Source organism: Odocoileus virginianus, chromosome 34 (assembly GCF_023699985.2).
Source record: "Odocoileus virginianus isolate 20LAN1187 ecotype Illinois chromosome 34, Ovbor_1.2, whole genome shotgun sequence".
Taxonomy (NCBI): domain Eukaryota; kingdom Metazoa; phylum Chordata; class Mammalia; order Artiodactyla; family Cervidae; genus Odocoileus; species Odocoileus virginianus.
In genome coordinates this window covers 12,008,950-12,023,045 of record NC_069707.1, presented here as the reverse complement: position 1 = coordinate 12,023,045, position 14,096 = coordinate 12,008,950, and the positions used below count along the sequence as shown (strand labels likewise).

Sequence of the window (14,096 nt, the reverse complement as noted above, 5' to 3'; positions counted from 1 at the left end):
GGCCTGGAGAATTCCATGGACTATGTAGTCCATGGGGTCACAAAGGGTCAGACACGACTGAGAGACTTTCACTTTTCTTCAGGAGAAAAGTACAGCCAGCCATACCAAAATGCAGGTAAATATTTGGGAATTGTTGTACCTGTTATGAGTAAAAGAATTTATGGTTAGGAGTAGAAAGCAAGTTAATGGGAAATTGCAGCCATTTTAAAGCTGGTAGTGAGTGACATGCTTCCTAATGGTGATTAGATTACATAACATAGGTGTTACAAACTTAGTGAGAGATGGCAGTTTAAGATTGAACATGATATTCACTGTTGAAGGAGGTGCCCATATTTTTGCATTGAGTATAAGGTAGATTTCACAATCTCCACATACACTCTGTTGAAAAATACTGTCTTCTACTTCAAGTAGGTTCGCTTGTAAGAATACAGAAAGGAAAAAAATATAGCAACTTAATATGATGATGTTCATTACCTTTCTGTGAAACAGAAATCCTTTACCTTTGGTTGTCCTAAGATGTAATCGTTGCAGATGGATAACATGGTGCATGGACATTTTTATTTTCTATCCCCAAGATTCCAGTAGCCCCAGCAGTGCCTGCAGTTAATTTAGTACCACCAACATTTCCCGTGTCAATGCCAGTTCCTCCTCCCGGCTTCAGTCCAATTCCTCCGCCACCTTTTCTCCGAGCAAGTTTCAACCCTTCACAGCCACCGCCTGGTAAGAATTCATCTTGTATTTGAACTCTGTTTAGGATTCTGTCATTTAAATTGTTCTCTTTCTAAGTTTGAATGCCATAAGAGCAGTGATTCTCAAACCAGAGCTTACATCCAAATCACCTGTAGGGCGTGTTGAAGCACAGATTGCTGGGCCCAGCCACCTTCTGAATCAGTGGAACTGAAGTGGGGCAGGACAGTTGCACTTCTAGCAAGTTCCCAGCTGATGCTTGTTGTTCACAGACCACACTTTTAAGAAGCATTTGACAGAGAAAAGAAATGCATCTTTTAAAATCTTTGAAATACTTCAAAATAATTTAAAATTTATTTTGAATTTTTTTATATAGAAGTCTATAGTTACCACCCATTTATCAGAAAGGATGCATCAAATATATAGATTGAAAAAAGTGAGAGTGTTAGTTGCTCAATGATGGGCAACTGTGACCCCATGGATTCTAGCCCGCCAGGCTCCTCTGTCCATGGAATTCTCCAGGCAAGTACACTGGAGTGGGTTGCCATTCCCTTCTCCAGGGGATCTTCCCTACGCAGAGATTGAACCCAGGTCTCCTGCATTGCAGGCAGATTCTTTACCATCTGAGCCACTCTGGATCTAATAATATGTAGATTAGCCATCCTAAAAATTATTAGATTTCCAGTTTGACATTAGAAATTAAAGTATATCTTAAAGTGCTAATTGAATTTGTAGTAATTCTTTTGACCTAGTTAATTATTGGTAAACAAAAAGGTCCTTAAATCATTGTTTCCATGTAAAAACGATGGATTACTTAACACATATCAATTAAATATAATTAATTGCTTATATGTAAGAGATATAGAGAGCTTAGAGGTTTTTATTATTAGATCATGGGAGGTTTAGAAGAATAAGGGATCAAATGATACATGTTGTTTTTCAAAATTGTTTGTTTTTTTGAACTTTATGAATTATTTGTGTATTATGAAAAGAATGACTGAATTGATTTCTGTAATTTAAATCCTTAGCCATTGTTGAATACAGTTCCTAAAAACTGAAAACAAAGCCAAAAATTAAACTCATTGTCTGTTGTAATTTGTCATGTAACATAAAATTTTTAAATTATAGTTTAATATATAATTTGAAGTTGATGAAGATTTTAGTAAGAACTGTACCTTTTTATATTTTAAATATTAGAGAATTACTCATAAAATATCTTCTCTGTCATTGAAAATTAAACTTTTCTCAGAAGATATTTCTCAGAAGATTTCTTTTCTCAGAAGAAATACATAGTATTTCAAACACCATACACATGTTTGCATTCATTTGTTGAAAATCATATTTTTTCCCCATTATTTTTAGCCACCTTTTATAATGGAATTTAATGGTAGCTCTGTATTTTAAAAATACAGAGAAGCAGGTTTATAGTTGTATCATGTGATATTTAAAATCATGAAACTGCCAGTAGTAAATCTATTTTATTTATTTATTTTTATTAAGGTTTGTTTCAGTGCTCAAAACAAACCATAGTAACACACAAAATTAATGCAAATACTCTGGTCTAGTGGATAAACAGCATATATATATATATCAGAGAAATACAGTAGTGCATTTTACGGGTGACATTATTGCATATAATATTACCAGCAGCTTGAAATACAGTGCTTTAACTCCCCCCCCCCCCCCCCCATGCAGTCATCAAGCTAACATAGAAACAGGCTGCCTAGCTTGAATTAATGTTTGATTTTGCAGTGTCATAGAGCGTGCCACAGGATTGAGGCGAATGAGTAAACAAATAGTATATGTTCATGACAGGGATCCCTGCGCTTTTACTTTTTAGCCAACTAAGTGTCAAACAAGGTTGTGTACATAAAAATAATTATTTAAATGGATATATATTCATAAATACGAGGTTGCAGTAATGATTATATAATGAATGTAGAATTTCATTTATAGCTGTTGAAATCTTTGATTTAAAAGAAAGTAACTTTTTTGTTGTTATTTTATTCTTGGTCTTTTTTTTCCCCATGCAGGTTTCATGCCTCCTCCAGTTCCACCCCCTGTTGTACCACCACCTGCTATCCCGCCAGTAGTACCAACATGTGAGTTTTCTACTTTAAAAATTATCTGTTGATTCTCATTCTTGTGAATTATTGTTAATTTTTTTATTCTGAAGGTTTTCAGACAAATGCATTTTTTGTTGTTGTTTTTTGGGTTAAATGATTTCTGACAAATCAACAGTATTGTATGACAGTCCATATTCAGATTTGCTCTATTGGATCAAAATTTTTTTATAATTGTTTTATTTTAATCAAAATTCTCATATCTTTGTTTTTTTGTCTTGTTTTGTTTTATGTGTAAAATATCTTAATCTGGAGCAGCTCCACCCACATTCCCTTTTTTAAAAATCCTTCATGTCTTTGACTTGTTGAAAAGTAGTTCATTTTTATGTGTCTGTGCTAAGTCGCTTTAGTTGTGTCCGACTCTTTTCAGCCCTATGAACTGATAGCCCACCAGGCTCCTCTGTCCAAGGGATTTTCCAGGCAACAATACTGGAGTGGGTTGCAATACTCTCTTCCAGGGGATCTTCCTGACCCAGGGGTCGAACCCTATCTCTTACATCTCCACATTGGCAGGCAGATTGTTTACCACCAGCAGCACCTCGGAAGCCCTCACTTCTCTAGTAGGATCCCAGATAATGGATTTGGGCTTTTTGCTTCTTTGTGGTGCTGAATTTGTTTTTCTGTCTTCTTGAACCTCCTGCAGATAGAAAGTTTTTAGCACCATAGACTTGTTTACAACATGCCTCACCGTTTTTGGTAAGAAAACTTACCAAGTGGGGTTCTGTGGGCTTGGTACTACTTCACATCAAGAGCCATGCAGTGTCTTCTGGTTCACTTTTAATGATGTCAGAATGGGTCAGAGCATTCAGATGGTGGAACCTGGTCATTAAAAGTCGCCTTTCACACTGTCGTCTGATGCTTTCATCCTTTGATTGTTATTGCCAGAATCTACCTTTTATTAGTTGCAAAGTGATCTTCCAAATTTTATGATCCCTTCCATGTTTCTTAGCAAGAATTTGTTCTGTAAATTATATTTCATTACCTGAAGGACAGGAGACCCAGGGTAGATGATAAATTCTTTACTGCAAGTACCATCTTTCAGAGTAATGAGTTCTATTATCCGTGATACCCAGTGGCTGAAGGTAGGGGAGAATTTCTCTTATTCTCTACTCCCTTCCCTCTACGTTTTTCCCCTTTGTTTTTAGTAACGTACATGGATTAATGGATTTATGCTTTCAAGTAGTTAAATTCACTTTTCTTTTTGAAGTTCAGTTTGTTCATCTTTGTACAGAGACCTTCCATGTTACTGCTCTATCCTTTTGGGATTACTATTACCAGTTTTTGAGAGCTTCTTAGCTTTTTGGCATAATATTGGACCAAAGGACTTTATTGTAAAGAGAGTATATATGATACAGAGCCTACCTTTTGATACTGTTAACTCATTTTTCTTATATTTTTAAACTCCTCCTTCTCCTGGTGCTGTTAGACAACATGAGGATCCTTTTTATGTTACTGTTGGTTAATTAGGAAGAACTGTTCATTTTTTGTGAAAATTAGAAAAATGTTCAGAAGCCATTTCTGAATTCGCTGTTCACAGAGACTTATCCTACTTATTTAGAGCCCATCTCCCAGTTTTATTTCTCCTTATTTTAATTATTTTGGAAAATCTGGGATCAGTTAAAGGAAAAAGAGAAATACCATTGTGTGCCAGATACTCACCTGATTGTTCACACTGTTTCATTTAATTCTCACAAGTCCCATATGGGATCTCAGGTCATTTTATCCCTGTTTTACAGCTTTGTTCTATGTTAACGGTTTGTCTAGGCAGTCTGGAGTTAAATGTGAGGATAAAACACTTTTTAGAATCCCAGAGTACATGATTGAATAGTGTTGTGACATAAATTTGACTAGAATTTCTAATTGTTCAATTGTGGTTTTAATATTCCTCTAGCTTAGTTTTTAACATGTATGTGACATAGAGACAGGACATTTCTACCCATTCTTTAAAATGAAATCTTTGTACTTTTTTATATATAGTCCTAATCTGATGAGTTTCTAACCTCATTTGACAAAAAGTAGTGAGTGTAGAAGACCGTAGTACTTAGAATTTCTAGAGAACTGGGCAGGTTTTCACTCTCACTTGTTGGTCTCTGTATTTACACCAATCTTTTCTGTACATCTAGTCAGTCGCATACTGACATCCTTGAAAAATTACTAGGTTTTGGTTTTGTTGATTCACTTTCGGCTGAGTGAGCTTTTTTCCAGTTGCGGCAGCGCTCTCTAGTTACGGCAGGTGGGCTTCTCAGTGCAGCGGCGTCTCTCGTTGCAGAGCGCAGGCTCAGTGGTTGTGGTGTACGGGCTTCGTTGCTCCACGGCTTGTGGGATCTTCCTGGATCAGGGACTGAACCAGTGTCTCCTGTGTCGGCAGGTGGAGTCTTTGCCACTGAGCCACGAGGGAAGCCCCGTCTTTGAAAAATTACGATTTTAAGTGTGGGTCCTTATTTTACTAAACTTGTCTCTACTAAACATTTCTAAAAATTGTTTTACCCTATTTTTTTAAAAGAGGTTTCTAAGTATAATTTAGCCTCTTATGATGTCTCATTTATCATTTTGAGTATCAGTTACTATATTTATAATGTGCTGGGTAATACAGTTCAGTTCAGTCACTTGGTCATGTCCAACTCTTTGCAACCCCACGGACTGCAGTGCGCCAGGTCTCCCTGTCCATCACCAACTCCCAGACCTTGCTCAAACTCATGTCTTTGAGTCGATGATGCCATCCAACCATCTCATCCTCTGTCGTCCCCTTCTCCTCCTGCCTTCACTCTTTCCCAGCATCAGGGTCTTTTCCAGTGATACAGAGATGCCATTAAATGAAACACTCAGGCTCCCAGAGGTTAGTTTTCATCATAAATGAAATAAAGGGACCAGAAGAGAACTCACATATGTCATGTCTCACCAGATAATTGGGAGAAGAGGCAAGGAGGTGATTAAAACTTCAGCAAGACCAGTGTTGGTCATACTTAATATTTTAACTTGGCACATTAATTGATTAGCTAATTAAATCTGAACTGTATATTCTCCTTCTTTAAACAGCTTTAGTGCAGCCGACATTATCTATGACTCCAGAAACTGTGAAAGATGTTGGATTTGGTAGCCTTGTTTTACCAGGTGGTTCTGTTGCCAGCAGTCTTGCTACTGCCACTCTGCCAGCTGGAAATGTTTTTAATCCTCCAACGAAACAAGCAGAGCCTGAAGAAAAAGTACCTCATCTTATTGATCACCAGATTTCTTCTGCAGAAAGCACCAGATCAGGTAAAAAAAAAAGTAAAAAGAAATTCCCAGAAAGACATAGTTAAATCATAAGTACTACTTCTCTGTATTGGTGTTAAATTCTGAGGTGTCATGCATGTGTAACTGATTCAGTGCATGGATATTGCAACTTAAAAAACAAAAAAATCACTGTCTCCTAAAATTTCTATTAAAAACTAATTTAGCATTCTATTCAGGATAGTATATATTTTGACACCTTTTCGTTAAGACTTCTTTTTTTTGGCCTATTGGGACTTCTTAATGTGTTGTTATCAAAATAAGATTACGCAAAATATGGATACCAACAGAGCGATTAAAACAAACCAATATAAGGTATAGCTTCTACCAGATATTCAGCTATAGGTCTAGAAGATAAGTGTGTTGTTTGAAAGCAGCAAGTCTTTTTTGTTTTTTTTTAATGACACTACTGTTAGAAACGCTTTTGTTAAATAAAGCTGGAGAGTGCTCGCTTCGGCAGCACTCTGGAACAGTACAGAGAAGATTAGCATGGCCCCTGCGCAAGGATGACACACAAATTCGTGAAGCGTTCCATATTTTTTATACTAACGCATATATATGGAATTTAGAAAGATGGTAACGATAACCCTATATGCAAAACAGAAAAAGAGACACAGATGTACAGAACAGACTTTTGGACTCTGTGGGAGAAGGCAAGATTGGGATGTTTAGAGAGAACAGCATCGAAACATGTATATTATCAAGGGTGAAACAGATCACCAGCCCAGGTTGGATGCATGAGACAAGTGCTCGGGGCTGATGCATTGGGAAGACCCAGAGGGATAGGGTGGAGAGGGAAGCGGGAGAGGGGATTGGGAGGGGGGATACATGTAAATCCATGGCTGATTCATGTCAATGTATGGCAAAAACCACTGCAATATTGTAAAGTAATTAGCCTCCAACTAATAAAAATAAATGGAAAAAAAAATAAACTTAAAAAAAAAAAAGCTGGAGAATCGGTATAAAACCTGATGTTTTAGTTTAACTTAAAAAGATTTCATGTAAAGATTTTAGGTAAGAGCTTCACTTTGTTTTCATATTTAAATTTTACTATGAGTGGTATTTATAATTTCAACTTTAATTTTTATTTAATATCTGGTATACCTTGGTTCTTGGGGAGATACAAGTAGCTGACTAACTACTGGAAATTATAGCATTAACAATCATAAACACTGTGAATCCTCTGTATATGAATGAGTTCTGTTCTGAGAGCATGTTTGTAAGTCCAACAAAAGTTAGCCTAGATAGCCAGCCAACACCGTTGGCAATACAGTACTATACTGTAATAGGTTTATAATACTTTTCACACAAATAATACATAAAAAATGAACACTGAAGATGTTTTTAGTCTCACAGTGCAGTACCTTGGAAAGTACAGTAGTGCAGCATGACAGTTGGCCTACGGGGGCTGGCTTGAGTGAGCAGGCAAGACGCGCTGCTGCCTAGAGGAGGGGGGAGATGGGGGTGGGGTGGCACCGTGCTCCGTGTATAGCCCTGGGCAGTGAGCGCCCACGGTGCGTGCTGGTGACCTGGGTGCTGGGCCTGTGCACACGTGTTGGCATCTTTGAAAGTTCACATTTTGAAGGCTCCCATGTAGGGGGCTTGACTCTGTAGTTTATTTTTCACACCAGGGTGATTGATTATGTTATTTTTTTTCTCTCCATTTTAGTGATTCCAAATGATATTTCAAGTGGCCCTGCGATTTTAGGACAGCCACCAAATGTGACAAGCAATTCTGGAATTCTGGGAGTCCAAAGACCAAACGTATCCAGTAATAATGAAATTCTGGGAGTCCGGCCATCTAATGTTTCCAGTAGTTCTGGGATTATTGGACCCCAGCCACCAAATATCCTAAATAACTCTGGAATTTTGGGATTACAGCCACCAAATGTGTCAAGTAGTTCTGGACTTTTGGGAGTGCTCCCCCCAAATATGCCCAGTAATTCTGGACTTCTCGGAGTACAGCCACCTGGTGTTCCAAGTACTTCTGGGCTTTTGGGAACACAACCACCAGCTGGGCCTCAAAATTTACCCCCTTTAAATCTTCCTAATCAAAGGATGCCTGCAATGCCAATGTTAGACATTCGTCCAGGACTAATACCACAGACGCCTGGACCACGATTCCCTTTAATACAGCCTGGAATTCCACCCCAGCGGGGACTCCCTCCCCCAGCAGTACTTGATTCAGCTCTGCATCCACCACCCCGTGGTCCTTTTCCTCCAGGAGATATTTTTAGTCCACCTGAAAGACCTTTTTTAGTTCCTGGAAGACAAAATGTAGACAATGTTCCTAACCCAGAAAAAAGGATACCACTTGGAAATGATAACATTCAGCAGGAAGGTGACAGAGATTACCGGTTTCCTCCCATCGAACCCAGGGAGGCCATCAGTAGACCGCCCCCAGTGGATGTTAGGGATGTGGTTGGACGCCCTGTTGATCCACGAGAAGGGCCTGGAAGGCCTCCGTTAGATGGTAGAGATCATTTTGGAAGACCTCCGGTAGATATCAGGGAGAATCTCGTGAGGCCAGGCATAGATCATCTTGGCCGAAGAGACCACTTTGGCTTTAATCCAGAGAAGCCCTGGGGGCACAGAGATTTTGATGAGCGAGAGCATCGAGTTCTACCTGTCTATGGCGGTCCGAAAGGCTTACATGAAGAAAGAGGTAGATTTCGGTCTGGAAACTACCGGTTTGATCCTCGAAGTGGTCCTTGGAACAGAGGATTCGGACAAGAAGTTCACAGAGATTTTGATGACCGCAGAAGACCCTGGGAGAGGCAGAGGGACAGGGATGACAGAGATTTTGATTTCTGCAGAGAAATGAATGGGAATCGTCTTGGACGAGATAGAATTCAAAACACCTGGATCCCCCCTCCTCATGCTCGGGTTTTTGAGTTTTTTGAAGGGGCCACTTCTCAACGAAAAGGTGATAATGTGCCTCAGGTTAATGGTGAAAATACTGAGAGACACGCCCAGCCACCACCTTTACCAGCGCAGAGTGATCCTGAACTGTATGAAAAACTGGCATCTTCAAGTGAAATAAACAAGGAGAAGAGTGACACAGTTGCTGATATAGAGAGTGAACCAGTGGTAGAAAGCACAGAAACTGAGGGGACATAATCATCACTCAGTAGGTAAAAGATACATTTTGTAAAGTTGTCATCTCTCTGTAATAGATTAATGGCTGACTGGACCATAGTTGTTCACTTTTGTCTGCCAGAATTAAGTTAATCTGATGTTCATGTTCACCTTTCTCTTAAAATAATTGTACAACTGACTTGTATAGACATTGTTCTTAATATGAACATGGTAGGTAAACATTTTTTTATTTTTCTGATAAAATATAAATGTTGCCCCCTGATTCTTTTAACTTCAAGGAAATGAATAACAGCTTGTCAGAGACTTCCTATGGAAGAAAGAATTTTTTTTTAGATACTACCATTAGGTTGGATATGGTAATAGATATATTTCAGAATAGCAAGTGATGGTATATCTTATCCATATCTCTAGGCTGCTGCAGAATTTTAAGGTAATAGACAAAGCTGTGATATTTTATGCAAAGACTGGCTCTAAATATTTGAGGAGCACAAATACAGAGATTTTAAAAAGTGATTTTGTAAAATCTACACTCTGGTCTCTGTTTCTCCAAAGTAAGTGTTTGTGATTTGTTCCTCATACTGCAGTGAGTTCAAAAGAAAAAAAGAAAACAACATCAATATATTAAAGTACGTTTCAATGTTGGGTGAACTTTGTTTTTAGATGCCAATAAAACTTCTTTGTTTGATAACAGTGTTCTAGGAATTGTATTTTTTTAACCTACAAATTCTTAAAACCATGGATCATTAGCAGCATGTGCTTAGTTGTTGCAGAAATTTTCTATTACTCTTAGTAACAACAACAAAGAACCGTGTGTGGAAAAAGCATGTACTTTGAAACAAAAAATCATGCAGTCTCATTAGTATATATGTAATATCTGTGCATATTTATTGTGTAAGTCATATGTAGATTTTTCTGTTTCTCTGTATGTCTGTTTCATGCACATACAGAGAAAAATAGAAAGTTGATAGTTCAGATAATAAAATATTCTTTAAAGCTAGGTAGAAAATTAGAGAAATTTGGCTAGTTGACATTGCTCAGAGTTACAGCTCTTAGCCTCTGTGATGATAAAATAAGAAATATTGTAAAGAGATACATTGACAGTATGGCAGTTCTTTTTTAGTACAGTTAAGCATGAAGTCAGATTTAGCATGGAGCCAAATTTCACGTAAATGCTTGCATTGCTTTCTTTCACATTATATTTGCTATTCTGCATTAGATAGTGCTTGTACTTACTGACACTTACTGGTCACTTGTCTAAAGTGAATTCCTTAATTGCACAGAATGTAGAGCTGTGGATGTTGGTGGATTTGAAAGCATTAAGTTGTATTCCAGAAACAGTGTGTCCATCATGGGTTTTGTAGGCTCTGCATGACACTGTTTCAGATTAGCCTCCAAGGTAAACCTGAGTAGCAGAAAAATCGGGGATTAGTTTCCTGTTATATTTATTATTATTTGCTTTTGCATTTCATTTATTTGCTGATTGTTTTCTCCTTTGGGTTTTGCATATATACACACATATATAAAACCATTGGTGTTTTGTTTTTTTGTTTCTAACGAAGGCTTTCATTTGGTCCTGTGAATAGTCATTTGTTTCCTCTTCCGATAATTCATCATTGGTTCTATTTATCTAAAATTCTTCAGTTATGCTTGTCAAGCTTCCCCCAGAAATGATAGCCATACACCAGCCATTTAAAATTAGGTGGTTTTGCTTACCTCTTCTGATCTAGAGATCTTTAAGGTTCTTCGCCAGAAATATTCTTTTCTTCTTACATGTTCTGAAATAGAAATAGTATGTTACTTATTTTGATTTTTGGAAAAGTAGATGAGAATGGAAATCTGGTGTTTATTTCTAAGGTCATTGAATTCAGTCCAGTAATTTGAGTTGGTTTCATATTTCCTTGGGGTAATGGGGAAAACTGTGATAACTGGTACAAAGTTTTAATGTTCTGGAAAGATTTGCCTTGCCCTTAAGGAAATTATATTAACTGGAATTTCTTTCAAACTATTCAATACTTTAGTTACATTTATCATTATTAAAATTGACATTCACTTGTATTAAGTAGCCACCAAGAAAAGGGAGACTTTTCAGTGAATTTTTATCCCAAGCTTTTTATCACCCTTGGGCTTTCATGTGCAAACTTGAAAACAAGATGTATACAAGTATTACACTGGCTTGAAGATTCTGATGGTGGAAGTTTGCTGATCAGCTGTCGGTACTGTATCCTTGAGACCCATCTTGAAAATGTGCGACACTCTTACAATAGCTGAAAAACATTTACGTGTAGTTATGCTCACTTTATCCTTTATTGTTGTGTAATATTTGAGTGAAAGGATAGTATTCATTCTGATACCAAATTTCCAAAACTGATACTTTCACTATTTTTTTTTAGATGATGGAGAGAAAAGTTAATTGTCTTACATTGCTAAAATTTGACTTAAGACCTATCCCATTTTTGACACTTTTGGTCACAGTACTGCTGTCACTGGAATGCTAGCAATTAGAAATGTGCAGGGAGTAACTTAAGTATTTCAATAAAATAGTTTGAACTGCTGCAGGCAGTAATTACTTCAGACATGAGGTCACATAGTTTTTACTTGTGATAGAGAATGGTATGGCTTCCTGTGGTGTTAGTAGATTGCAGCATTAATAGACATTAGTTCATCTTTAAATTTTTTTTCGTCTTTAAACATTTCATTGAACATTGGCTTCTGTTCTTAGCATGAGTGCATATACTGCACTTTGGTCATGTGTATTGTAGATAGAAACTTCTTTTAAAGCAGGGTAGTCTTTACAGCGCATCATCAGTGAAACGTTTAGTTTTATTTCGTTGTATAGGGTGGACAGAATACTAGGAAAGCATTGTAAGATGGAATAGTATTAAGATTGCTTGTTTAAAACTCTGGAAATGACTTCCTATAATGTTTAATTAATACAGTTACTATTTAAACTATGAGTTCTTACCAGGACAGTTTCCTTTGTTCTGATAATTTAGTTGCTTCCACAAATTTGTTGGCCATTTTCACTCATACAAAATACAGCTTTATGGAGTGACACATTAGGGATTGTTTTGGGAATGGGGCAGTTTTGTTACATTTAAGAAGAATAAGTTGCCTCTTTTAGTTTGAAAAAATATTTTTTAAACAAACTAGTTCATCAGATCTAAGGTGCCATTAATTGTAAGAAGCACCATTCAAAAATTTAAAAATTCTTCCAATATGATATGCCAGTGATTATAAGATGCATTCGTAATTCAGGAATGTCAAAATGTAAAACGGGTCTTAGAATCAAAGAAATATGGTATTTCTTTGATGTGTGTGTATATATATATATATATATAAAATATATATATGTGTGTGTGTATATATATATACATATACCATATATATTCCCTTACTCATTAATGATCTAGGAAAATTTTTTATTTTTTTCATTGTATATATTTTAGATGGGCACAACATTTAGTGAAAAAAGTTTAACATTCAATTAAAAATAACTGTTATACCTTATGTGCCTTCATCATTATTATTGGGTGCTATGTTAATAAAATATTTTAAGGGCTTTTAACTCTTTCAAAGAAAAGCATTAACATATTATTCTTTAAATGTAGGAGAGGAGAGCAAGTGTATGTTCTTTTTTAAGATAGGCAAAATAAAATTATGTAAGCAATCATAAATACTACAGTATTTATAAATATAGAATTATAAATGTTTCCTTGATGATGCTGTGGTTTTATAGGAAGCATATTTTAAACCATAAGTAGGCTCTAAAAAAATTATTTTCTGCTAATGAAAAGTCAGGTTACTACATTTTTTAATGGGAGATTTAAAAACAAGATACCTTGATGCAAACTTTCTGGAACTAGAATTTAAAATTATTGGCCCAGATTGTTTTCTTTGGGGGGCATACTTTAAATAGAGGGCATGGGTATTGAAAGCTATTTGAAATGTACTTTCTCTGTGGTTCTTAGCCAGGAAATGTGTGACAGAATCAACTGTGGAGCTCTTTGAAAATATGGGGTTGGGAGGTGGTCACTGCAGACTTACTAATGCAGAATCTCCCGGGGAGATACATATTTATACACATACACAAACATACACACACACACACCTTCCATGTATTACCACTTTAGATATGTTAAAATCTGTAAATATGTAATGTACCATACACTTGAGATTTTCAAGTTTTTTTTTTCTTAGTAAAATAGTGACACAGTTTTTACTGTTTCAATAAAGTATATACTTAATTGTAGTAATTGGTATTGGCAAATGAATAAAAAATGTTTTACATTCAAGTTAATCTAAAAATGAATTATTATAGCAAGAAAGGGATGGAAGGAAGTATAGGAGATGGTTTTGTAAGAAGTATTTTTGACTCAACTGAAACCTTGTTATACCTCAAAGAAAAATTTACTAGATACCATGTAATTAAATGCTTGGATTATAGAAAGTGCCCCTGTAGAACAAAACTGCAAGTATTATCAGGGATTAGGAGAAAGGTCACTAGTAGGACTGCTTAGATGTGGGTTGCACATCAAAAACTAATGCAGTCAAGTGCTTTGTTTTGGCATGAGCTTTGCTCATTTTTCTTCCCTCTTCTTAGTTCTCTTTTTCACCAGGAGGCTCTTTGCCTCATATGGACACTTAGAAACACTCTGCCTTGTTCTAGTCAAAATACAGAACAAATAATCCAGGTAATTTATTAAAAAATACATGTAGGATGTCACAGGGGGTAAAGTGGTGCTAATGGACTAACTTTAGATTGTACGGGAAGCATTAGATGCTTCAGGCAGTAGGATGACCCGCAGTGAAGGAAGCTGAGAACCCAGTAGGTGGTAGAGTGCGCGCTTGCAACTTGTGACCTTGGCCCCTTAGTTTAGTGAGAGGAGATGAGTTCCTTTCATGAGCTTATCGTACTTA

The 14,096-nt window shown here is 36.6% G+C and overlaps 1 protein-coding gene and 1 pseudogene across 12 annotated transcripts in view; both read left to right on the top strand.

Annotated features, from left to right (window-relative positions):
* The window catches only part of SCAF8 (SR-related CTD associated factor 8), a 209,984-nt gene that overhangs the window by 75,957 nt on the left and 119,931 nt on the right, over nt 1-14,096 (top strand). For 7 of the 12 annotated variants that reach the window (XR_011485657.1, XR_002311347.2, XR_011485656.1 and 4 more), the window contains exons 17-20: nt 576-720; nt 2,721-2,789; nt 5,847-6,065; nt 7,750-9,214. Coding sequence is in view for 6 of the 12 variants with exons in the window: in XM_020880127.2 (XP_020735786.2) it covers nt 576-720; nt 2,721-2,789; nt 5,847-6,065; nt 7,750-9,200 (1,884 nt within the window). In the remaining 6 variants the exon portion in view is untranslated. Of the gene's footprint in view, nt 1-575; nt 721-2,720; nt 2,790-5,846; nt 6,066-7,749; nt 9,868-14,096 lie in introns of those variants that run through there. The other 5 variants (XM_070461591.1, XM_020880128.2, XM_020880126.2 and 2 more) reach the window with 2 other exon arrangements.
* Nucleotides 6,525-6,621, top strand: LOC139033067 (U6 spliceosomal RNA; annotated as a pseudogene).